A 22130-nucleotide genomic window follows, 5' to 3' on the forward strand; every position below is an offset into this window, starting at 1 on the left:
TCACCACCCGTGGGGTCCCTCACGTTGGTGGTGGCCAGGCATCATCTCCTGGGCATCGGGCACGGGTGCCCTCAGCTTCTGCCACCCTTCCTGGAGAGGGAGCAACATTTTAAGCAATTAAAGCAAAAAAAAAAAAAAATTAAGCATTATTGAAGGTATTTTGCAGAAAGAAGCCCAAGGTGCTGCCAGTGCAAGGAGCTGTTGGCACGGGTAGTGCCAGCATGGCGTGTAGGAGCCTGGAGCTGCGGGAGGAGGGAGGACATCTCTGGGCACGTGGCAGGAGGTGGGGGTGCAGGTTTGGTGTTCCGCAGTGCCTTTTGGCTGAGAGAGGAACGTGGAGGAAATTGCTGCCTGGGTTTTTAATTTGAAATGAAAGGCTGTAAGAGATTTCACTGTAAATGTGATCTGAAAAAAATATGGTCTGTTAGCAGGAGGGGAGCGGTGCAGCATTTCTTTTAATGAAAGATTAAAACTCAGCCACAGGGGATGGCTCTCCTTAAACCACAGATGAAAATGAAAACTGTATCTCTGAAGTGGCTTTCACCGGGGACGTGGTGCTGTGCTGTGAGCTGGTGCTGCTCGGTCCGTGGGCTGGTGGGGAGAGCAGCATCCAAGGGAGCGTAATGGCTCGCGCAGACCCAGAGAAAAACTGGTGTTTGTTGCTCCTGAGGAGCCGTAAAGCATCTGCCAAGGGCTGTGGGGGGAAAGCACTAAACTCCTTACATGCTCCTGAACCATTTGTCCTATGCCAAGCTCAGCCTTCCCGTGCTGCAGGGAGCTGGCAGCAGTGGGGTCCGTCGCCCTGGTCCCCAGAGCCTCTCCGCTGGGAGGTGATTGTAGCTGCGGGTGATGCTGATGTCACCAGGACCGAGGGCACGGCGCTGCCTTAAATAAATAGCTAAGGTTAATCCAGTGCCTGGGTGAACTGGTGTGCCGTGCCTGGGCCCCCAGGTTGCGTTCCTCTGCTGGGGGCTGCGGGGCTTGGCTGCTGCCAGGGGGCTCTGGGCGTCTGGGTGGACTTTGTCTGGGCTGCTTCTGGCGAAGGAAATGCACTTTTTGTTTTGTTTTAATTTTTCTGGAATGGTTTTGGACAATTGATTTTCTAAAATAGACTCAATGAGAGGAAATCCATTTGTTAACCTGTCCCCGTTCAGGGGACTGGGAGGACAGGGCGCAGATACGGTGCTTCCTTGGTAGCTTTATTTACGATTGCATCTGCTTCAGAGCAAACCCAAACCTATAAATTAACGACTGTGTTTTCTCTCCCCCCAACCCCTCCTCTGTTCTTCAGGATTTAAACGGACAGAAGGAGCTGTGCCCACGTCTCTGCCACCTGAAGAAAGGCCCCAATGGCTACGGCTTCAACCTGCACAGCGAGAAGTCCCGGCCGGGGCAGTTCATCCGCTCGGTTGACCCTGACTCGCCGGCCTCCAGGTCGGGGCTGCGGCCCCAGGACCGGCTGGTGGAGGTAACGGCACGAGGGCTCAGCACCTCCGGGGGCTCAGCACCTCCCTGCCCTCGGGCTTCCCTCGGTGTGTGCCGCGCAGGGGTGTTCAATCCTGCCCAGCTGGGTCCTGTTCCCCTCTGGCAGGTGGGAAGAGGGGTGGCAGAAGGGATGGGACCCTTGGGAAGCCTGAAGCCAAAACAGCGCCCTGTCCCATGACTTTTTCCATCAGATCCCCCCTCTGGATTCCTCTGTAATCTGTAAGACCCGTGCGGGTGCTTAAGCAGGGGCTTTGTGGCCCTTCCGCAGCTCGTTCAGCGCAGGCACTTGCCAGCACTGAAATCTGGATGCTGCGGGCACAGAGGAGGGTCAGAGCAGGCGAGCTGCTGCCCCTGCACCCGTCTGGATGGCTCAGGGGTGGCAGCGGGATTCCAGGGACAGGTTGGGTGCTTGGTGGGTGCCCATGTCCCTGCTGCAGCACAGTGAGCCCCGCAGTCGGTGGCATAGCCTGATGGCACTTGGTGCTGGAGCTGGATCTGCCCACTGCAGCGAAGGGGTCATGGGGACATGTGGGACCCATCCCACCGCCGGTGCTCGGGAGGGGGTGGCCCCCTGCCCAGCCACCCTCCGGTCTGCGTCCTGCCACGGGCAGAGCGGTGCTGCCTGGCTGAGCTGATGCACTCGGGCAGGCGGCTGGAAAAGGCTTTGCAGAGGTTTTATGACACAAAACTGCGGAAGATAGCGAGGGGGAAATTGCTCTTGGAAGTATCTTCCTGGTTGCCGAGTGCTGGACAACACAAGTTTTGGTGGGGCTGGAAATCACCCTCCCTTGGCTTGTTTGTGTCATGTTTTTCCTGAAGAACGAGGCTCCCCGGTCCAGAGCTGCCCATGCCTGGGGCAGAGGGACAGGCAGGGGCTGATCCAGCGGCCGGTGCCTCAGGCATGGCCACCATCACCCCTTTCACTGCAGGAGCAGTGGATGTCCCCTGCTTGGGGTGATGCGTGGCCCTTCCCTGGGAGGGTGAACCCCAAGACCCTCCCGCGGGGACCCAGCCGTGGCCCTCGCTGCTGGCACAGAGGGGGAATGGGGCTCGTGCTCCTGGCAGAAAGCACTGGTGTCCTGGGCAAGTTGGGGAAGTACTAAGACCAAAGCACTCGCCTGCTTTCTAGCCCTGTGAATAACTGTTCTGCAGCCGGTGGGAGCTGCTGCCTCTTCCCAGCACCTGAAAGTTTAATGGTGGGAGCAGCATGGCGCTGGGAGCGGGGTGCCGGTGGCGGCGGCTCCTGGCAGCGCGGTGTCGCGGCGAGGGTTGTGTTATTTATTTATTGGTGCTTGGCAGAGTGCCTGGCACACACAAAGCGGCGAGGGGTGAGCTGGTGAGCTTGGAAACCCAATCCCCTCCGTACCGGCTCTTTGGGGCTTTGATAAATATTTGATGCCCCCCAGCCCTGTGCCGGGGTGGTGGGAGAGCAGCCCTGTGCTGCCTGGCCGAGCTCAACCGGGGTGAGCACTGGGCATGGACCAGGGTGATCGGGAGCGGCAGGAGGATGGAGCAGGGTTACCAGCCAGTAGCTGAGGTTGCTGGCAGCCAGAGGGAGATGCAAAGCCTGGGGAAGGGGGTTCCCTTTCCATCCCGACCCTTGCAGCTGTGTCCTGGCCCTCAGGACCTGCTTCTGCCCCACATTTCTGTTTAGGCGTTCCAAATGCAATGGGGAGCCCGAAGTTTGGAGCTGGCCCAGCTCAGGCTCTGCAGCGTTCACCTGCCTTGTCCTGTTGAGATGAGGATGAGCAGCCAGTTCCCCTGGGTCGTGCCGAGGCTCTCACAGGGCTGGAGACCCTCCTGCTAGTCTTCAGCCCCCCCGACAGCCTCGGCACGACCCAGAGGAGCTGTGCTGCTCATCCGTGCCTCGAAGCAGCTGTGACTTTGCCATGAGAGGGTCCGGGCTGGGCCAGGACCAGCCTCGTTCGTTGTCCCACTTTGCTGGGACTGGTGGCAGCGTGCTGGGTGCTGCTGGGGCAGTGCCACCCTGGTGTAGCTCAGCGCCCAGGGAAGGGGCTGGGCTGGGGTCACCCCACTCCCGGGCTCAGTCCCCAGCTCTGGCATCGGTGTGCTCTTCGCTTCAGGGTCTGGCACGGGAGAAGGCAGCTGTCTGTCTGCAGGCGGAGGAGGAATAAAAATGTGTTGATGCTGGTGAACCTGGACAGCCATGGCCCTGCAGGAGAGCAGGCGTGTAACATGCAGTTACAGCGTTCTGTGTGGCTTAGGAAAATAAACAAAATGTGCTGTCCGCTTCTCCTAACGAAGGCATTTCTGTGCTAGGCGGATTTCTCAAGTCTTTGATTTGTTTCAGAAGGCTGTAGGAATGGAATAGCTGTTTTTAAGAGGAGGAGGCTGTGCCGCTCCCGGTGGTCTCTGCATCACCAGCACCCTCTGCCCTTCCCAGTCCAGGCTGAATTAGCACATTGCCGCACTGTGCTGCGGGCAGGCACCTTCAGATGCCGAAGGCAGGGTGGGCAGCGGAGGGTGGGTTGAGTTTTGCCAGAGATGGGCTGGAGCACTGAAAAGAGTTTGTCACACAAAAGCGGGTCCAGCATTGAGGGTCTGGGCGGTGCAGAGACCTTCCCCTGCGGGACAAAGGACGAGTTGTTCCCCGCTGTGAATAATGCCTTGAAATCATGATTGTCCCCTCGCTGCAGGGAGCGATTGGCAGCGTGAGATCACGTTCCTTGGGTAGGTCCTGGCTCGCATGCAGGGAAGGGAGAAATGAATCCATGTGGCAGGTGTGGGGATTCATGCACTGGGGGCATGGGAAATCCACAGCTTTCCATCACGGAGGGATGAACGATGGTGTGGTGATGCCGCAGTCGCCTGGGCGGGGACGGGGAGCAGGATGCACTGGTGGCACCCAGGCCACTGCCTGTGTGCATGGTTGCAGCATCCTGAGATACCTGGGGCACATCCAAGGTGAAGGCCGGAATGGCTGCAGAGGGCAGCCGGAGCGGGAGTGTTCTGGCAGGACCTGGGTGGTTCAGGTGGTGGCAGAGCCTGGGGACTTTGATCCCCAATGGACATGTGTGGGATGCTCGGGCAGAGGTGTGCAGTAACACGGAGGATGCTCGGGCAGAGGTGTGCAGTAACACGGAGGATGCTTGGGCACAAAGGCACAGAGTAGGCTGGGGGGGGCAGTAGGAGGCCATGGCTGGCTTGAGAGGGGGAAGGAAAAAACCTGTAGCCTTCCTGTCGTCTCAATGGAGATTAAAAAATGGAAAATCCCATCCCTTAGGGCAGGGGTGCTCAAACTTTTTAACCGGGGGGCCGGCGCGCGGATGAAGGGGCAGGAGGTCATCTGCGGCTGCTTCGTTTCCCCCCCCAGCCCCTGGCGGGGGGGTTCTGTAAATACTGGGGGCTGGATTGAGGACCCTGGGGGGCCGTATCCAGCCCGTGGGCCGTAGTTTGAGGACCCCTGCATTAGGGGATGAGGAGGCTGCTTGGGAGTCTGTGGGCTGGGACTAGCATCTCTGCAGCAGGGGCCACAGACTTGGGCTCTGATGCTGTTGCTTTGCAGGTGAACGGCATAAATGTGGAAGGCTTGCGGCACTCGGAGGTGGTGTCCCACATTAAGTCCAGGGAGAACGAAGCCAGGCTGCTGGTGGTGGACCCCGAAACGGATGATTACTTTAAGAAGCTGGGGGTGACCCCCACAGAGGAGCACACCAAAGGTGAGACCTTGCTTTCCCTGGGTGACCCTATGCTATTCCCATGACTCACCGTGGCATGGGTGGGATTTCAGAAGCGAGGGAGTCATGTTTCCCTTCTGTCTCATCCCTTGGTAGTTTCCTGAGCACCACCCAGCTATTTATAAATAGTGAGAATACTTCCTAAGCTAGCCAAAACCCAATTGGTTATTTTTACACGGTGAATAATTAACTTAGGAACTTGCTGCCAAGGTAGAGGGTGGTGGGATTTGGGGGGAGCTGCGTGCTCCGTGAGGGATGCTCAGATGGGACCGGCCCATCTGGCTGGGGCTGGGAAGCCTCTCTGGCAATGCTGCCAGCCCCTCGGTGGCCACCCGCCCCCTGGGAGAGGGGGTGCCTGGTGTCAGAGCCCGGGGACCCCCAGGGTCCAGGTGAGCAGAGCGGTCTGCCCGGGGGGCTGAGCTGGGATCTGGGGAGGGAGAGTGCCATAAATCCCCCATTGCTGTTTGCTCTGGCGAAGGAGCCTGGGGGTGAAGGAGCCTGAGGGTGCATCGAGACATACCAGAGCAAACACTGTGTGCATGCAAGGGGAAGGGTTTTACGCCACAGCGATCAGAAGGGTGGCTGTTGTGGGAAATACTTCCCTCGCTGCTGAAACCTGGCAGAGAAAGCTGCCCGTCCGCTCCCCAACCTGTTGTGCTGCAGCTCCCGGGTGGGGAGGGAGCGGGGCGCTCCCAGCCTGTCCTGCCCCGGCTGAATGGGGAGCTCTGTTTCCCAATACAGCTGTTCCTTATCTGATCCGCGCTCCCGCTCCCTCGGATGCTCAATGGGGAGATTTATCCAAAGAAATGGGTCAGACAATGCCGGAGCGCACGGGGCGAAAGCGGTGTCAGATGCTCTGCATGGGTTCGAGGAGGAGCTGGGGCGAGAGCTGTCTGCTGGCAGGAGCCATAAAGGAGCCCTTGTTCCCTGGGGTGGGGACGCAGCTAGGGCCACTGCGGGGGGTGCGGGGGGTGCTCGAGCCCCCGCCTTGGCCCTGCGGCTCTCGCTGCCACCTTGACGCATTTGTCAGAGATCAGGGACTGGGACTGCCTGGCTGGTGACAGTACGTGTGTTGGTGACACGGTGCTCTGGTGAATTCTCTTGTTGGCAGGATAAGAGGAAATAATAATTGCACTCTTTAATCAAACTGCTTTGACCTCAAGCTGACATGTTCGAAGTCTTACAGCTGATCCTAAGCACCCCAGTGTTTTAGCCAATGAGTGTATTTTAAGAGCTGGGTGCTTCTCAGAATTAAGGAAATATGAAAGTATTTCCAGACATGCCAAATTTTGAAATCACTTTTTTTTTTAAAGTCCAGGTCCATTTTAATATTGCTTGTGACTTGAAGCTTGCTTCTCGTTTTAATAACATTATCTTTTAGCTTCTTATGATGCCAGAAGCTTTAGTATCATTTCTGCTGCGAGCTGACTTCCTTCTGATGACTGTTGCTCAGAGCCTGTCGTCCTGTAAACACAAGTCTGACATGCGGTATGGTAAAACACTCCAGGATCCCGACACCCTAACTGAGGCTTTTGCACCAGCACACTCTCAAAATTATGATTTGGCTTTATTTTTCTTAAACACAAAGGTGCCGTGATTGGCACAAGGAATCCCTGCAGCTCGCACTGGTGCAGCCCCCACGTGGGTCCTTTGGAAAGCCCAGCAGGGTCTGTAGGTTGTGCGGGCAGGCTGGTGGCTCCGTGAGCCGCCCGGCGTTCGTGTGGGTGCAGGCTGTGCTTGGCACCCTGCGCCGTGCCTGCTTTGCTGGATTTCGGGTTACGCAGCAACGTGCATCCACATCATTGTCTTCTGCCGGAGAGATGCACAGAGCGAGGGCTTTGCCCTGAGAAGCATTCGTGCTCGACATAATTCAGTTATTAATCCTGTCACAGTTAACACATCTGTTAGCCTGGGACGGATGAGATGTGGTAATGCCATTAGCAATGGCTTGATCGTGGTGACTGGTAGCTTATCTGCGTAGAATTTGCCATCGTGTGGAATATTAGTAGTACAAATCGTCAAAAGTGAGCAAAAAAGATGCGAGCGTACCTGGGGAGCGAGGAGGTTGCCACACAGTTGTGACACCAACAAGATGCTGCTTTCTGTGAAAAACATTGGGTTGTTATTTAAGATTTCTGATTAAACAGCTTCTGAAGAAAAATCACTAAACAGTCAAAACAAATGGGAGTGCGCTGAAGTTAGTGCTTATAGAAAAAGGTGGCTTGGCTCTCTTCCTGGAAGGTGTTTTCTTCTGATGAAAACAGGGTGAAATCAGGGATATTGGGAAGAATTTGGTTCTGGAAGGGGGAGGAAGGGGGACGGGCAGGCTTCTGCCTGGGCTGGGAAGCAGCACAGGGCAAAGGCAAGAGACAGGACACACTGAGCTGGTGGGGCGGGCAGGGGAGAAGGCAGGCTCGGCACGGCCGGGTGGGCGATGCTGAGGGATGCCTTGCCTGGGACCCAAGGGCAGCAATCCCAGCTGAGTGTGTTTACCACGTGTTTTCCCTGTGTGGTCCATAGGTGTGGTGCCTCAGCCCATGACAAACGGATCCGCACAGACTCAGGTGAGTACTTGCCTGCTCCAGGGGTGGCTGGGCAGCATACTGGGGCAGCTGGGTTTTGGAGTGAGCAAGAGGGATCAGGGGTGAGAGGCCAGGCTCCTGGCGTGCCAGCTTTCCCTGGCTCCTTCCAGTGACACACGAGCCTGTCAGAATGACTTGCCAGCCTGCAGAGCAGAGGGATGCTCCTGATGTCCCCAAGGCTCCTTTATCTCAGCTTAACTGCTGCTGGCTGATTTCAGTTGCTTCCTGCTGCAGATTTAATGTAGGGGTTGAACAAGGCTGGTTTCAGCCCCATTTAATCATCACTGTCCCCTGTGATGGAGTGGGGAGGCGCTGGCAGGACAGGGACTGCGCTCTGCCTGGTGGGAGAGAGTGGCTCTGCCAGCAAATCCCAGGGAGCTCCCATGTGTGCATGCATGTGCGTGGGCACATGTGTGTGCAGGGTCCCTTCAGCAGGACCCCCCTCTCCAGGCTCTGTTCCTGTCCCAGGACAAGCCAGGCATTGCTCTCTGCCTGGCAGGGCAGCTGGGATGTCCATCCCCACCAGGACTGAGCATTTTTCTGCTTAGCTTTTTATTTTTTTTCTAATTCTGTCTTTGTGCAAATGGAACTAACATGTTCACTTCCACTAGCTGAATGGAGGATCCACGTCTTCATCTCACAGCGACCTTCAGAGTCCTGGGAAGGAATCAGAGGTAAAACCCCCAGATGTCCCCCCTCCCTTTTACATACTGCTGTAGGTACATGCCTGCCTTATGGCACCATGTAACGGTGCATTTTCAGTTTCGGCTCTCAGACTTGAGTACCCTTGTATCCATCCAGCAAACAAAAATCCGGAGTTTGCTTTCATCCCTTGCACTGTAGATGTGCACGAAACGGAGCTGTGAGCTGTCAGCAGCTCCTGGTTCCAACACAGAGGTGGCCACGCTGCTGGGATGGCTCTGTAACTCCTCCAGGCAGCTGGTCCAGGGCTTGGGACCCTCGGGGGGATGCAAGGTGGCCGTGCCCCCAGCTCACAGCCTGGTGTGCTTATTCAAGCCACCAGCCCCTTCAGTTTGTGTTCATTAAGTCAGAGCAAAGCTGGAGCCATCATCTTGCCGCGCTGGTGGAAGACCCGCCCATGGTTATCAGCAGGGTCTGTGAAATCATGATTTTGGAGTTCCGCATGCGTGGTAGGGCAGCGGTGCCGCAGGCGGGCTTTAAAGTGTTTCCTTAAATTGAAGGTCATGATTCTGTATGTTTGCCCACTACAGACGTGAGCGCGGTGCTTGTGGAGCGTGGCCGTGCAGCTCTGAGGTGCAGCCGCCTCTCCCCGAGCCCGGCTCCTGGGGCAACCCCCTCTGCCCTGCCTGGCACCCCGACCAGGCGCTGGCAAAGCCTCGGCACAGGTGCCATGAGCTGCTGCCACAGGGATGTCCTTTCCCCCCTTTGCCCAGGGGACAGCCAAGCTCGTGGCGTCGCGTGGCCTTGGCCAGCAGCAGCAGATGTCCCATATATTAACAGATGGGGTTTGCGAGGGTGCGGATGCTGCTCTGTCCCGGCTCTGGGAGCACTCACGCATGCTCCGTGCTCATCCCTTCAGGCATCGTGACCTCGGGGAGGAGATGGTGCTGCCCCAAGCCAGGCAGCCCGGGGCAGCCCAGAACGTCAATGGGTAACGGCAACAAGTTAATTGGCACTTTGTCGGGCAGTGACTCATGCTCTAATAGTTTGAAAGGAGGTGTAAGATGAAAGGATGTCTACAAGAGTTGTGGATCTTCAGTGTAATTGTACTGACTAGCTACAGGGCAGGAGGCTAGGCTGGGAAGCCAGGAGGAGCTGAGCTGTGAGGTTCAAGTGCTGCTAACAGGAACAAGGCAGGCTAAAATTTAAAAAAGCCAAGCTGCTTTTCGCTTGGAGCACGGTGAATTTATTGGTGTTTAAAGGAGCTGCTCAAGCTGGGAGGAGTGTGGGTTTGGTGGCCACAGGGCTGGGGCTGTTTTGCTGGTGGAACCTGGCTGAAAGCTGCAGCGAAGGGCCAGAGAAGAGGCAGACCTCACTGTGCAAGGCGAGCAAGCGACCAAAATAAAACACAAGGCATGGATTGGTATTCCCTCAGTGTTATTAATTTAGCAGAGTTTTTTTCTTTTTCTTGAAATAATAAGTAGGAGCTTTCCAAAGCACTTAAAAATGTATCCTTAGCATGAGATTCTGCTAAAAGTAGGGGAATGTCTCTGTGCAGGGACCCTGGGGGGGGTGAGGTGTCCCTGCCGGTTCTTGGTGCTGGTACTGCCCCCTGCCCCGAGACGGCTGGGAGCAGGAGCCTGACGGCAGCAAGTGCTCACGCAGCCTCCTCTGAGCTCCCAGAGCCTCTAAAACATCTCGAACACCAGCTGCGTCCCAGAGCTGTGGCCAAACGCCTGCAGTCTGGCATCTCTGTTTCTCTCTGAGCATTAAATAATACATGTGCTGATCCAGTGGCTTCTGCCTTTGGAAAATCAGGCTGTGTCCTGGTGCCCAAGCACAGCAGCTCCTCCCATGGAGTCACCTTTGGGCTGTTTCAGGGATCACTGTCCCACCTTTGCACTAGCAACCAGAGTCCCAGGGGATGGCAAGGTGGCCGTGCTCCCAGCTCACAGCCTGGTGTGCTTATTCAAGCCACCACCCCCTTCAGTTTGTGTTCATTAAGTCAGAGCAAAGCTGGAGCCATCATCTTGCCGCGCTGGTGGAAGACCGGCCCATGGTTATCAGCAGGGTCTGCGAAATCATGATTTTGGAGTTCCGCATGCATGGTAGGGCAGCGGTGCCGCAGGCGGGCTTTAAAATGTTTCCTTAAATTGAAGGTCATGATTCTGTATGTTTGCCCACTACAGACGTGAGTGCGGTGCTTGTGGAGCGTGGCCGTGCAGCTCTGAGGTGCAGCCGCCTCTCCCCAAGCCCGGCTCCTGGGGCAACCCCCTCTGCCCTGCCTGGCACCCCGACCAGGCGCTGGCAAAGCCTCGGCACAGGTGCCATCAGTCAAGCAGGAGCTTTAGATTGAGCCCGCTACGGAGCGTGCTGCCTGCTGAAACCAGCTCTGATGAGCCGCGTCCCCGCAGGGATGGTGCTTCCCAGACCGGTGGGGTTTGAGGGGCTTGGAGACCCAGTGCTGGCTCCGGCCCCAGCAGGGGTGCAGCGAGGTAAAGGCATTTTGGCTAGGACGTTCATTGTACCCGAGGACGTGGTGGCCCCTTCACCGGCTGCAGGAGCAGGAGGGTTGGGGTTAGTGGAGGAGCACCGGGGGGGTTCTGGTTGAGGGCACATCGCGGCACTGGCAGTGACTTTAGAAAGGAAAGTTGATTATTTTTTCTTTTAGTATAACAGTATCTTTGTAATAAGCAGATGGAAAGATGCTGTTTTCCATACAGTTCCCAAAGCAAACACTGCTCTGCCTGGTGCCCGTGGGCGGCCGTGGGCAGACCCAGCTGGGTGGGCACACAGGCAGGCACTGCTGCCCTCCTCGCGCCCCATCCCACCCCAGTTAGCCACAGGTGGGCACGGGGGGCCTTGGCACAGCCCTTCCCTGCGAGCCCTGAGGCTCACCGTTTGCTCCCTCATCCCTGCTCTTTGTCTACACCGGGGGCTTATTTTTCATTTTTGCAGCAGACAAGCGGAGCAGCTCGTTCTCCCGCTGGCAGCAGCTTCTGTGTTTCTGCTTTTTCACTTCCAGCTGTGGCAGCCACACATTCTTCGGGTGGGAGGAAAAACATAAACCACCACAACCCTCCCCCCCGCCCCCCCCCCCCCCCCCCCCCCCCAAATGCAATGTAGTAATTAATTCTGTGGCCACATGGATGCTGCCGGTGAAAAGCCACCCTGCGCTCTCGCTTACCGTGCACGCTGGAGGAGATGCCTCCTGCCTCACGGGGCCACGTGGGGTGAGATGCTGCGGGACACCACGGCGGTGAGGCCGCTGCCGTGGGCTGACCTCTTGTCTCCCTTCTCCATGCAGGATGGAGATGCAGAGAAGAAGGACCCGTTTGAGGAGAGCGGTCTGACCCTGAGCCCCACGGCTGCCGAGGCCAAGGAGAAGGTGCGGGCCAAGCGGGTGAAGAAGAGAGCTCCGCAGATGGACTGGAACAAGAAGCGAGAGATTTTCAGCAATTTCTGAACCTTGCCTGGTGGCTGCCGTCCGCCGCTCTCCTGCCCCTGCCTCAGCTCGGACGTTTCTGAGGTGCCTACGCCCTGTCCTTCAGTGTCCACGTGAGATGCTTTGTGCTCTGCTCTTCACTGGTTGCTTTTACAAGGCGTATTTTAAAGTCCTTTTTTTTTATTTTTTATTATTATTATTGTTATTATTATTGTTACTCACCAGCGATTCTCATAAGACAAATGTGACCAAAGCTCCTTTTCTTGCTTGCTCTGGCTGCCTGCCATCCCCCGTTCCTATGAGAAAGGACTGGAAGAGTTTTAACTGTTGTTTCTTACCTGTATCATTTAGGCTTCTATTACTTTTTTTTTTCTCCTTTTTTATTTGGGGTGTTTGTTTTGGTTTTGTGGGTGTCCCAGACTGAGCCCCATGGGATGCTCTGTGCCCCTGTCTCATGGCCCCGTGCCCCACAGTGGTGGGGGCCCGCAGGGTGGGCTGTACCTGGCACCCCCTCCCCATCACCCTGTCTGCAGCATCAACTACTCACACGACGGGGAAAATGGACAGTGGCTGTAAATCGCTCTTGTTGGCTTTGCTATTGGATGGAAAAGTTTGTTTTGTCATTTTTATTTTATTTTTTTTAACAAAGTCCCATATGTTTTTAGTTAGTTTAGGAACCTCCCTCCCCACCAGTGACTTCTGCCCCAGCAATAAAAGCCCCTTTTTCATCCCCAACATCTCTGCAGAGGGGAGAGGGCAGGATTTAAAAACAAACCCCAAACCCAACAGCCCAAATGCCACAGGCCTGACCCTTTGCAGCTGTCGATGCAGTGCTGAGCAGCAGGGGAAGACAGGGAAGGGGCCAGTCCTGCCCCGTGGTGCAAGGGGCAGTGCTGCCGGCGCAGCTCCGGCAGCCTTGCAGGAAGACAAGATCCATGAGATGCTACATAACCTCTTTGGACAGACCCAAGAGTGAGCACAACCCAGCATGTTTCCAGGGAAGAACGTGGGGATGCGGCTGTAGCTGTGGGCTTGGCGCTGGGGCAGTGGGGCTGAGCGGTGGCTGTGCCTGGGTGCTGGGTCTGCGTCTCGCCTGGGTTGTTATTTCTGGGCTGGTGTTTGATGCCTCCAGCCCTTGGGAATAACCGAGTCCGTCTCGTCATCGGGAGGGCGTCCTCTGAAGCCACAGGGTCCCTGCGGGGCTGGCTATGAAGCAGGCAGCGGCGTGATGGCATGGGCAGTCGCTTGGGCTTTCTGTGGCCTCCTTTAGAAACACCCTGCTCGTGGCGTTAGACCTCAAACACATATCCTGAAAGCATTACAAATTAAGCCCATTTAAGCTCTTATTTACAGCCAAGGGCAAGTAATGGAGGGAAGGTGACTATGCTGAACTACATCACACTCTCACAGGTGGCAGAGGAGTTTTACCAGGGCAGGGTCCCGGCTGTGATGGGGCTGGCCCCCTCCCTCCCATGCTCCGGCAGCTCCCCGAGCCCAGCTGTGGCAGCTGCCCAGTATTCAGCTCAAATGCCACGGCAGCAGTGGGAAGGGACTGGGCACAGCAAGACAGTCAAGTACAAAACCACTTTCCTCAGCTAAAAGTGAATGGCAGCAATCACTGGGACAGCGATGACTATTTTAAAACACATGGCTGTGGTTTTTGCCCTGCGTTAGTCCAGCACCGTTTGTGCTACAAGCCTTTGGGTTAGTCAGTGCGCTATGGATATTGTAATGGCTCTGTGTGTATTTCCTAAATATTGAACTAAAAGGTGCCTTATAACACTGCCGTCCTCGGCAGCAGCTTGAGGCTCGGCACAGCGGCGGGTGGGTGCGACCGCAGCAGCAGAGCCAGAACATTTGGCTTCACTGTGTGGAGCAGCTGATGCCCGTGGCCATTAGCTGGCTGGGAGGAGAGCATGGAGAGCCTCAGGGGTGAAGGAGATGAGTTCTCTTTTGTGAAAGATATCTTTTTAGGAATGTTGATGGGCTGAACAGGTTGAAAATAATGACTTTGGAGAGGAACTGGTGCAGGTGTTTGGCTATCGGTGACAAGACTGGCAGCAGGACAGTAGCTCAGGATGTGGAGAGGTTTGCTTCCCCTCCAGGACTGCCATTAACAAGACACCTCTTCCCTACCCCACTTCAAAGACAATTACCTGCTCTCTTTTTGGCCCCTAAAATACTTGCTTCTATAAATCAGTAAGCTTTTGAAGGAGCCCTTCTTTTTCATGGTATGCACATTGCTTCCCGTGCCTGCATAGCCAAACCCCAGGCAGTGCCCCAGTCTGCGCAGGGCAGAGCGTTCCCCGTAACACTGACCTAAATGTTGCATTCTCTGATGCATGTCAGAGAGCAAAGACCTGTTTGTAAATACCACATTTCTCATACAAGACTGGGCCGCTGTAGTTGAGGGGGGAAAAAAAAGAGCATGTAGTTTTGAATGCAGATAAAAAGAAATCAGGTGTGCAAGTCTGTACTGATAAGATTTTAAAATCTTAATCTCTGCTTAGTCCATGGAAACTGCTCCTGGTTAAAGCACTTACTGTATTTCTGACATCTTGTAGCTCAGTAGTAATTACTCAGTTCCTGTACATTTAACTTGGAAAAAAAATCAATGAAGTATAAGGCTGTCAACTGCATTGCAAAAACATAATGTACACTGTAATGTCAGTAATAAACTTTGTTTTCCCATGTACTGAGTACTTACTTGCTCGTTCTTCATCTGTTTGGTAGGGAACTTCAGAGGGGAATTACAGCCTTCTTCAGCACATTATAAACTTTGTTTCCTCCCTTGCCTGTTTAAAGAGTAGCTGAAGTAATTCCTTTGAAGCTCTACAATGAAGTCAGCACTGCCCTTTCTTTGAAGAACAAAACACGGACGGTGGTGGTGTCCCTTCTGTCAGCTTCTGAGGCACACATGAGCCTGGCTCCTGTGGCCACTGTAACCCTTGCTGGCACACACAGAACTGAGTGCGACACTGGCTCTTCTCCTGCCTGCCCTGCTCTGCATCACCCTCTGCTCTTCTACCAGGACCCCAAAGGTCACTTATCGAGGCGATGGCCTCCTCTGATCCTGCTTTGTGAAGTCTTCAGTTACACCTTACTCACTGTGGTGCCCCTTGCTGCCCAGGCCAGGCAGGCAGCTTGGCAGGTTGCTGTTGCCTGCTTTCGGCTGGCAGGGCTGGTTGCTGTGGTCTTACGCTCTTACGCTTTGGTGAGGTCACCCATGCTCTCCTCCCCCTGCCCTGCGTTGTACAGATGCCAGCAAACCTCACGGGTGGAAAATAAACCCCACCACCTTTATTAAATGCGCATTTACAAGCAACAGCAAGTCCCCTACGATAAAGCATTTCTCTCCAGCTACTCCTGATGTGGCACAGCCTGCTGCTCCGCTGGGGCATGCCCAGGCATTCACACGGGGGCTGGAGCCTTTAGCACTGACACAGCAGGACTGCTGTACTTTGAAAGACCCTTTTTCCTCTCAAGAGCTCAGCCGTTGCCAGCGGCTGCTCCCTCCCAAGAGATGCTGAGCTGGCTGCAGCAGTCTCCTGTTTCTCTGCAGTCACACAGCCAGCCCTGTGCAAAGCACAGCTTTAACTAGGGCTCAGCTTTGGGGTTCTGCTGAGCTGAAGCAGCTTTGTTGCTCTGCAAAGACTGGATGATCGCTCAGCGTCTCTTAGCAGCCGGGCAAATGTCTTGATTGAGGCACTCATTGCAGCGGGGATTCACAGGCAGGCAGGTCTGCTGGCCAAAGCCCACCAAGAGCCAGTTTATCTCCCTCCAGAGATCCCTGTAGTGAGAGGAAAAAACATGAGCTTTCCGATACAGCTGCTCAGAGGAGTTAAAGAACAGCCCGTGCTTTTAAATGGATCCCTTTCGCCTACTGCCTGTTCCTCTTGGCTTCCCAAGGCATCTGGAGGCGGATCCCAGCTACTAAGAACAGCCCTCCTAACCTTTCCTCATCCCTCTGAACTGGGGTGGGGAGCAGGGAACAGATACACAAAGAGTCTGTGGTCGTTCTCTTCTGCTAAGGCATATGCCAGATGCGGAACTGCAACAGAGTGCCTGTCAGCTGGCATTTGATATTGAAGATTAAGCATCAATGAAGGCCAGAATCCAACCACAGTCTGATATTGCTGTGGCCATTAGGCTCAGCAAGGTCCTGTGCAGAAAAGCACCTGGCTTGGGTCATGGTAAACTTGTCAAGGCAAGAATTGGGCATCAAGGCCTCCAGGTACCCGGCTACACTAGTGGTGATCAATATATCCGGTAGCCAGGAAACAACCAAGCAGCTGAGATGTTGCTGCTGCATCTCCCTGGGAGAGAAGAAACACCTGCAGGCTAGTCCCTGTAAAGAGGAGGGACCCAAAGCGCAGTCACCGAAAATGCTATAAGCAGGACTGCATGCAGACACAGCTCCTGCAGCTAGCTCGAGGGGCTTGGTGTGGAGGAAGGAGGCTGGGGTCTCAGACCTCACCTGGGCAGCCAGTCCTCCAGCGCTACCCGAGTTTCCTCGGGGTATTTGGTCTCCTTCTTCACCCACTTCAGCCTGTTTGTGATCCTGTGCACATGGGTGTCCACAGCTAGGAAGGGAGAGCCCAGAGTTTAGGTGGGGGCAGACACACCTGAATGGAGAGAGCACAGCCAAAAGCTGCCTGTCACAGCACACCAGGTACAGCGCCCTGCACGGGCTTCCTCCAGGGGCCGGCAGGAACAGGCAGGTGAAACAGGAGGGGAGGCTTACTCGCAGAACAAACGTGCTGCTTTCTTCCTAGGCCCAGAGCCAAAAGCCAGATGGGATGGATAGCTCATGCCACGCAGCCACACTCACACAATCTGACCCAGCCTTCCTTCAAAGGTTTGCATGCTCTGATCTAGCAGGCACAGGGCAGCCTGTCCAGGGTTCTCTTCCTCCCTGTGTTTCAGCTGACGTTACGCAAGTTGCAATCGCTGCCCCTTAGTTTACCCAGCTGGAAAACACATTTCATAATACCTACCAACATAAGAGGGTTTGTGAGGCTTAAACGAATGTTTATAAAGTGCTTTGAGCTAAAAAGCTCTGAATGCAAAGTATATTATTGTTAGATCAGCAGCGATAAACCTGTCTCTATGGCTAATTGGGCAAAACCCAGGAAATTGCTGTAAACAGGAAGACTAAGTCTTGCCTCCTAAATCAAAACCGAGCACACAATTATTTGGAAAACAGTTGGCTAGTTTGGCTCCCTCTGGACTTCCCTCCCCCACAGCAGGGAGAGAACAACAGACCCCAAGCGCTGTCGAATGTAGTGCAAGAGCCACATTTCGTGCAGCTGACTGTCACCAGTGGGGCTGCGGGAGTCAGCTGCTGCCCGCACTAACCTCGCTGCGGCAGCAGTCATTCATCAGGTGACACCATTCCTAGCTTTCCCAGGGCTCCTCCATTAAGCAGAAAATACACATGGAATATTAATCTGTCCCCAGGGGCCCCCAGGCCGGGCAGCTGATCGTCCAGCCCCATCTGCCGGCTACTGCAGGCAGCTCTGCTGCCAGCCACGCTCCCCAACCGGGCACTGTGCAGGAATGAACCTGCCCTGGGTCTGGCCTGGGCCCATCTCCACCGCAGACTTCCTCCCAGCCCATCAGTGGTAAAGCACACAGCTCCACAAGTTACAGCTACACGCTCTCTGTTCAATAAACGTGACAAATAAACAAATGTACCTGTGGTCACCTATTAGCCTGCCACAGGAGTGAAACAGATCAGAAATTCTGTAGACACAGATCACCAGAGACCATTTCTTTCTATGACCCATCATGAATTAACAAATTCAAACGGCAATTTTGACTAAGCCCTGCTTCCGCCCTCTTACGCCTTGCCAAACAAAATTCCCAAATGAGATTTGTTTCAACAGAAGCAACCCTAGGAAAAAATAACCTCAGACTATCCTACAACTATCTCCAGATCACAAAATTACCCCCGCCTCTCTTTCACTTGACACCAAAGAGATTTCAAAGCATTATTCCGCTAGCACATCCTTTTTATGCCCACCCAATCAGGCACTGCAACACTTGCACTGCTTAACAGCATCAGAGGGGAGGGAGTCACTGCCCTTGGGGATTTCTGCTATCAAACTTGGGGAAAAACCGTAGCTGGATCCATGCTTGAATTCTATAGCCACTCATCCGCTGTGAGTGGGTGAGAGTCACATCCTTCACCCACCCAAATGCTCTGCAGATGACTAAACTGAAGCAAGGCTACCAGACTCCCGGGGCAGGCAGCTTACCCAGCTGCGATGCTTCCCCTCTGCCTGGGGAATGGATCAGGCAGCATTTAGGAAAAGAATGGGTCCAACCTACCTATCCCAGACACACTGTCCCAGGCAATGTTCATGGCCAAGTGGGCCATTTTGGGCCCAACTCCTGGCAGCTGCACCAGCTCCTCCACAGTTCTCGGTATGTCACCCCCGTATTTCTGCTTCAGGATGGCTGTCGTCTGCTTTATGTACTTCACCTTGTTCTGGAAAACCAAGAGGAAAGGCAGAAAATCCAAGTTGCCCTCCAATACACGGAAAAGAGACAAAGAGCTCAGAAAAGAAACCATTCCTGAGCATATATTACATGTGAGGCCACACACGAGTTTGTGGAGGGGGGACAAAGCTCTTTGATTTCTCCTTGAAAGCTGAATGCTGAGACCTGATTAGCTCTAACCTCCCCTGCACACTCCACGCACCACAGCCAACAATCTTGCTGTGAATACAAATTTGCTAAAACTGGGGTAAAATACAGCCTTCAGCTTGAATTCAGGAGCAAGATCACCAAGGGGCACGGCACACAGGCTGAATACCGGCTGGGGGTGTGTCTCAGGGGTGGTTCGCACCCACCTTCTGCCTTCATCACCTGCTGTCAGCTCAGCCACTCGCTGTGAGCACAGCCTGCAAAGGACAAGCCTGCACCCGCTTTGTGCTTCTCCTCTGGGCCTCCGAGCTGTCCCAGGCAGCTGCATGGGAGCAGAGGATGCTGGAGAGGGTTCCTCTATGTGCACGTCAGTGCTGCTGTGATCCTGCACTCACCCTCCAGAATCCTACAGGGTAAATGATCTGCCCAAGCGTTGCATCATCCATCTGCAAAATACTGTCGACTGTGAGGCCATGCTGCCTCAGGCGCAGCATGGCAGCTGATGTCACCTGGTCCTTGGTCTGGCTGGAGAGCATCAGTGACAGCAAAACTTGGTAGCGCATAACCTGAGGAAAAGGAGACAGTGAGTGAGACACCCCTCTTTATCTCCTCAGGAGGATCGGGCTACCTGCATGGCTCAGCTCTCCCATCCCACACCATCTTCTGTCCAGTACATGATATGGAGCTACCCTGGGTGAGCCACATCTATCTACAAGAGACTGGAAGGCTGCAACATAAATGATCCATAATCTTTTAATTCTACCACACAACAAAGGGAGAAAAGAAACACCTTCAATCTAAGCAGTCAGCGTGCGTAAAAGGTCAGAGATCAGCTACTGTCTGCTGGGATCTCACACCCAAAGATGCCAGCGCTTAGCCACAAATGGCCAGACAACGCTTTTCCTGATGATGGGATTCTCAGGAGACCCCACAACACGCAGAAGTACAAACACCCAGTGATTTTTTATGAGACTTCTGCTCTAAGCAGCTTTTGAAAGTCTTGTTGCTTTCCCACTAGGCTTCAGCAGGAACTGGGTATCTGACTTCAGTGAGCTCCTTACAAAACCAAATCTAAAGAACTGGGATGAGAGAGACTGGGAGATGAAGCACAAACCCCCAGAGTTCCTCTGATGCTGTCATGCAGGGTTTAGTTCAGACCACCCACCTTCTCTTTTTCAATTGATTTTTCCCCAGATGCAATTCTGTCCCCACCAGAATGAGGAGGATGATGCAACTAACCTGGACTGACCCAGGACAACGTGGGATACAATCCTTCCTCCAGCTCTCTTACAAAGTTTACAAAACTGCAGGTGCACCAGGAAAAATCTCTGACTGAGCACAGGGAAATTGTGTGAGGAGTGCTGGTGTGTGCTGAGGGTTACAACATCCACTTTTTCTTGGAAGCAACCACCCTGCCTCCCTCGGGAAGAAAAGTTATTTCTGTATCATGCACCGTAGTCCCCTTTGCCCCACAGCTGCACTTGGTGCCAGCCCACATGGCTGCAGAGCGTGTGACACTGTCTGAATCTGGAATCAAAGCTAATAATTTCCCCCAGGGATCCAAGCCTAGGGCATGATGCCAACAACAAGGACCGCGTTACATGTGCTGAAACTGTGCAGCTGTGTCTTTGAGACCCCTCCCCTCAGAGCCCAGCAGGTCACTGTGGAGCACACAACTCCCGCTGCTCCACCGAGCCTGCCTGCGGGTTATCTCCATGTTCCCACACCAGCACCATGCACAGAGAGCGCAGCCCTGCATCCCAACGCCACACCATGGCCTCGCTGTGCTTTGTTTTTTGTACTGATGCAAATGGTTCCTGCAGAGGGAGGTGTCATCTGGGGCCTTTGATTGTGTTCCCAGGCTTGGGGAGCACAGTGCCATCCCAGCATGGCCCTTCCTTTCAACCAGTATCCCCTTAAAAGTGGACCGCAAGAGGGGAGGAAGCCAACCTACGCTTATGTGCTGGTATGAAGAGCACAAAAGCAGCCTGGGAAGTTTTTTCCTCAGTTCCCCTCGCCTTTTCTCCATACTATTTTTCCTCTGTGTTACAGAGCCATCTTGCTAAATACTTTCCTTGGACTCCTACAGAGATTTTTTTAAAAGAAAGGACATGTCTTCATGCCCTGTCAGCCTGCCCCAGAAGACAGCACTGACATAATACACTCTTGGGGTTTTCACTCCCAAGTCCAAAATCATCCTATTTTTGCCTCAGCCCCTACTCCTGGTTCAGTTTGCTAACTCTTCCGGCAGCAGTTTAAGCAGAGGACAAGGGCCTTTCACAGCTGTGCTCGATGGTTGGTCTCTAATGCCCAGCACGGGCTGAACACCAGCAGTGAACGTCTCCGAAAACATCCACAGCCATTTCACAAGGGCTGTCTGAAGCCAACGAGCCTGGTACCAGGAGGCCGCAGCTGACTCTCCTGCTCTAGCAGGATGAACGGTTTCTCTCATACGCATGCTTCTGCAGTAACCTCTCCTGGGACCAGTCCCAGGCTAGAGTCCTGATGGGCCCTGAGTTTATTTTTCTGTTCTGAAGACATCCAAAGTGTCTAGGGGCAACATGAGGATGAGGGAGACTGGAGGGCTGCAGAAGTGGGGCTATATTTTCATGGGCCTGCCTGCCAGAGCAGGGCAGCAAGGTGTTGTTACCTGTGGAGGAGCGCTGCTGTCATAACACTTCTCCACTCCCATCTCATCTACCGGAGCATCTCTGTTCCTCCTCATTTCCCGGATGCGCTCCAGTTGCTGTTGCCAGTCCCTTGGCTCCCAGCGTGGTCTCTGGGGCTCAGATGCCCCCTGCTCGGCACCATGACCCTGCCCAGACTCGTAGGCAATGGCAATACTCTTCCTCCTCCTGCTGCGCCTCGGAATGCCGGCTGCACTGTGACCCTGGCTCACTGCAAGAGACAGGAGAGATTTTCACACCTGAGGCCAGGGGAAAGATGCCTTCGCCTCCCACCAGAGCTCATCGGCTCAGTGCACCAGCAACCACCCAGGGGATCCTGATGAAGGCTGAATGCCTCTTCCCCGTAGTCCCAAGCCAGCAGCAGCACTTCCCATTCACCCAGCCCTAACCAGGGCCAGCTGCGGGACAAGGAAGGGCTGTGAAGGGCCTGGGAAACAGGTGCCAGCCGGGAACACGTCACACTGCAGGGATGCATGTGCCAAACGCCCAGGAGGCTGCTGGAGGCCAAGATGCATCCCTAGGCCCTCGCCCAGTGCCACAAGCAGGACAGCCGCCAGGCCACACCGGGCTCACGAAGGGGACGTGACACGGACACCATGCCCCTGCCGCCCGGCTGGCCTGGGCCCTCGCTCCCGCTGCCTGCAGGCCCCCAGGCCCCGCTCCCCGTGCCCGGATCGGGCCGGGGTCCCGCCCCGGGATGCCTCCATCGCCCCCGTCACCCCTCCCCGTACCTCCGGCCGCCCCCCCGGCTCTGCCAAGCCGCCGGGCCGCCGCCCGCCCACCGCCAGCGGTCACGGCCGCGGACATGGCGGCAGCCCCGGGCACTACCGGCCCCAGCGTGCCCCGCGGCGGGAGCGGACGCCGGAAGCGGCGGGACTTCCGCCGGGGGCGGGGCGCGGCGCGGGGGGGCCGGCGCGGAGCGGGGCGCGGGCCGGGGGCG

General features: G+C 55.2%; 2 protein-coding genes across 4 annotated transcripts in view; one reads left to right on the top strand and one right to left on the bottom strand.

The window, feature by feature from the left end:
• NHERF2 (NHERF family PDZ scaffold protein 2) overlaps positions 1 to 14547 on the top strand; it is a 40527-nt gene extending 25980 nt beyond the window's left edge. The window contains exons 3-7 of the mRNA XM_056337691.1: positions 1292 to 1468; positions 5012 to 5165; positions 7704 to 7747; positions 8377 to 8439; positions 11715 to 14547. Of these exons, the coding sequence (XP_056193666.1) occupies positions 1292 to 1468; positions 5012 to 5165; positions 7704 to 7747; positions 8377 to 8439; positions 11715 to 11873 (597 nt within the window). The 3' untranslated portion in view covers positions 11874 to 14547. The remainder of the gene's footprint in view (positions 1 to 1291; positions 1469 to 5011; positions 5166 to 7703; positions 7748 to 8376; positions 8440 to 11714) is intronic.
• A 583-nt stretch (positions 14548 to 15130) lies between these two features.
• Positions 15131 to 22057, bottom strand: NTHL1 (nth like DNA glycosylase 1). 3 transcript variants are annotated; one of them, XR_008821661.1, is made up of 7 exons: positions 21922 to 22057; positions 21154 to 21401; positions 18899 to 19069; positions 18186 to 18345; positions 16597 to 16845; positions 16330 to 16477; positions 15600 to 15642 (listed from the first exon to the last, which is right to left on the bottom strand). XR_008821661.1 is itself a non-coding variant. In XM_056337693.1 (6 exons), the coding sequence occupies exons 1-6, from the start codon at positions 21995 to 21997 to the stop codon at positions 15519 to 15521; spliced, it is 885 nt and encodes a 294-aa protein (XP_056193668.1). In that variant the 5' UTR covers positions 21998 to 22057; the 3' UTR covers positions 15131 to 15518. The 3 variants fall into 3 exon arrangements, 1 of the variants encoding a protein (XP_056193668.1); XM_056337693.1 differs by lacking the exon at positions 16597 to 16845 and having other exon boundaries at positions 15131 to 15642; positions 16330 to 16435; XR_008821662.1 differs by lacking the exon at positions 15600 to 15642 and having other exon boundaries at positions 16330 to 16435.
• Positions 22058 to 22130: the final 73 nt, after the last annotated feature.

Source organism: Falco biarmicus, chromosome 4 (assembly GCF_023638135.1).
Source record: "Falco biarmicus isolate bFalBia1 chromosome 4, bFalBia1.pri, whole genome shotgun sequence".
Classification (NCBI taxonomy): Eukaryota; Metazoa; Chordata; class Aves; order Falconiformes; family Falconidae; genus Falco; species Falco biarmicus.